This window comes from Quercus lobata, chromosome 4, assembly GCF_001633185.2.
Source record: "Quercus lobata isolate SW786 chromosome 4, ValleyOak3.0 Primary Assembly, whole genome shotgun sequence".
NCBI lineage: Eukaryota > Viridiplantae > Streptophyta > Magnoliopsida > Fagales > Fagaceae > Quercus > Quercus lobata.
The window spans coordinates 65,122,155-65,123,444 of NC_044907.1; the positions used below are offsets into that span (position 1 = coordinate 65,122,155).

Here is a 1,290-nt window from a genome sequence, read left to right on the forward strand (position 1 = left end):
AAGGGTCTCCTATATTAGGAGATTTGTGCCTGGGTTAGCTTCAGTTATGACAGGTTTATCCAAACTGTTGAAAAAGGGAATTGAGTTTACCTGGGGAATGGAACAACAGGAGGCTTTCCAAAGAATTCTATACATCATGAATCATTTGCCCACCCTCCAGGCGCCAGTGTGTGGGTGACCTTTGTTATTGTACTTAGCATCAAACCCTTAGGCAATAAAAGCTTTACTAGCACAGGAAGATGACCAAAGGAATGAGCAACTTGTTTATTACGTAAGCATGACACTCAAGCACACCGAGACCAGGTACCCCAAAATAGAGAAAGCCTGCCTAGTAATCATTTACGCGTCCCAGAGATTGAAAAGGTACTTCTCAACTCACCAAATCCTTTTGGTGACTAAGTCCCACCCCATAAAGGCACTCCTACACCAGCCCCTTCTCACGGGAAGAATAGCACAATGGCTAGTCCTGCTTTCTCAATATGACATAGGCATCAGAACCCCCAAAGCTGTCAAAAGCCAAGCCATAGCAGATCTATTGGCTCAGTTCCCAGGAAAGGAGGAAAGCCCACTGAGTGAAGAAATCCCTAGTGAGGTGGCAGTAACAGAGATCCCAAGAAAGAAATGGACAATGAGATTTGAAGGGTCAGCTACAACAACTTCAAATGGGGTAGGAATCGTACTAAGCTGTGAGAATGGGGACACCATACCCTTGTCTTTCAAGCTTGGTGTCTCATGCTCTAATAGCGCAGCTGAATATGAGGCATACTTGACCGGACTGACTATAGCACTCAGCATAGGAGTAAAGCATATGAGAGTATTGGGAGACTCCAATCTTGTAGTTTCCTAGGTGAAAGGTGACTTTGCGTTACGAGAACAAAGTTTAGCAGCCTATAGGACTTGGGCACAAAGGCTGGAGCTGGAATTCCAAACCTTTAGCATAGAGTACACTTAAAGAAGTGAAAACAGGTTTGCTGATGCACTCGCCACTCTAGGATCCCAAATACCATTCAAAGGAAGGGACACGCTGGTAAGGATAGGAAAGTAGGAACATTCTATTGTAAGGATCCTCCAAGGGATGTACCCCAAAGAGTCCAAATAGTGGGATTAGAGAAATGTAGTCAAAGAAAAAATGAAAAAGGCAGAATTCGAAGGAAACATCAAAGAACTAAAAGATTACACTAGATAGAAGGGGAATTGTATAGAAGATTGCCAGGGGGAATCTTGTCCAAGTGTATCAACAAGAAGGAAGGAAAGTTGAAGCTAGAAGAATTATATACCCAAGCCTGTGGA

At 43.6% G+C, this 1,290-nt stretch overlaps 1 protein-coding gene across 1 annotated transcript; it reads left to right on the forward strand.

Annotated features, from left to right (window-relative positions):
- Positions 1–277: 277 nt before the first annotated feature.
- On the forward strand, positions 278–847 carry LOC115985605. Its single transcript, XM_031108534.1, has one exon. It carries the CDS (start codon positions 278–280, stop codon positions 845–847), a length of 570 nt encoding a protein of 189 aa, XP_030964394.1.
- Positions 848–1,290: the final 443 nt, after the last annotated feature.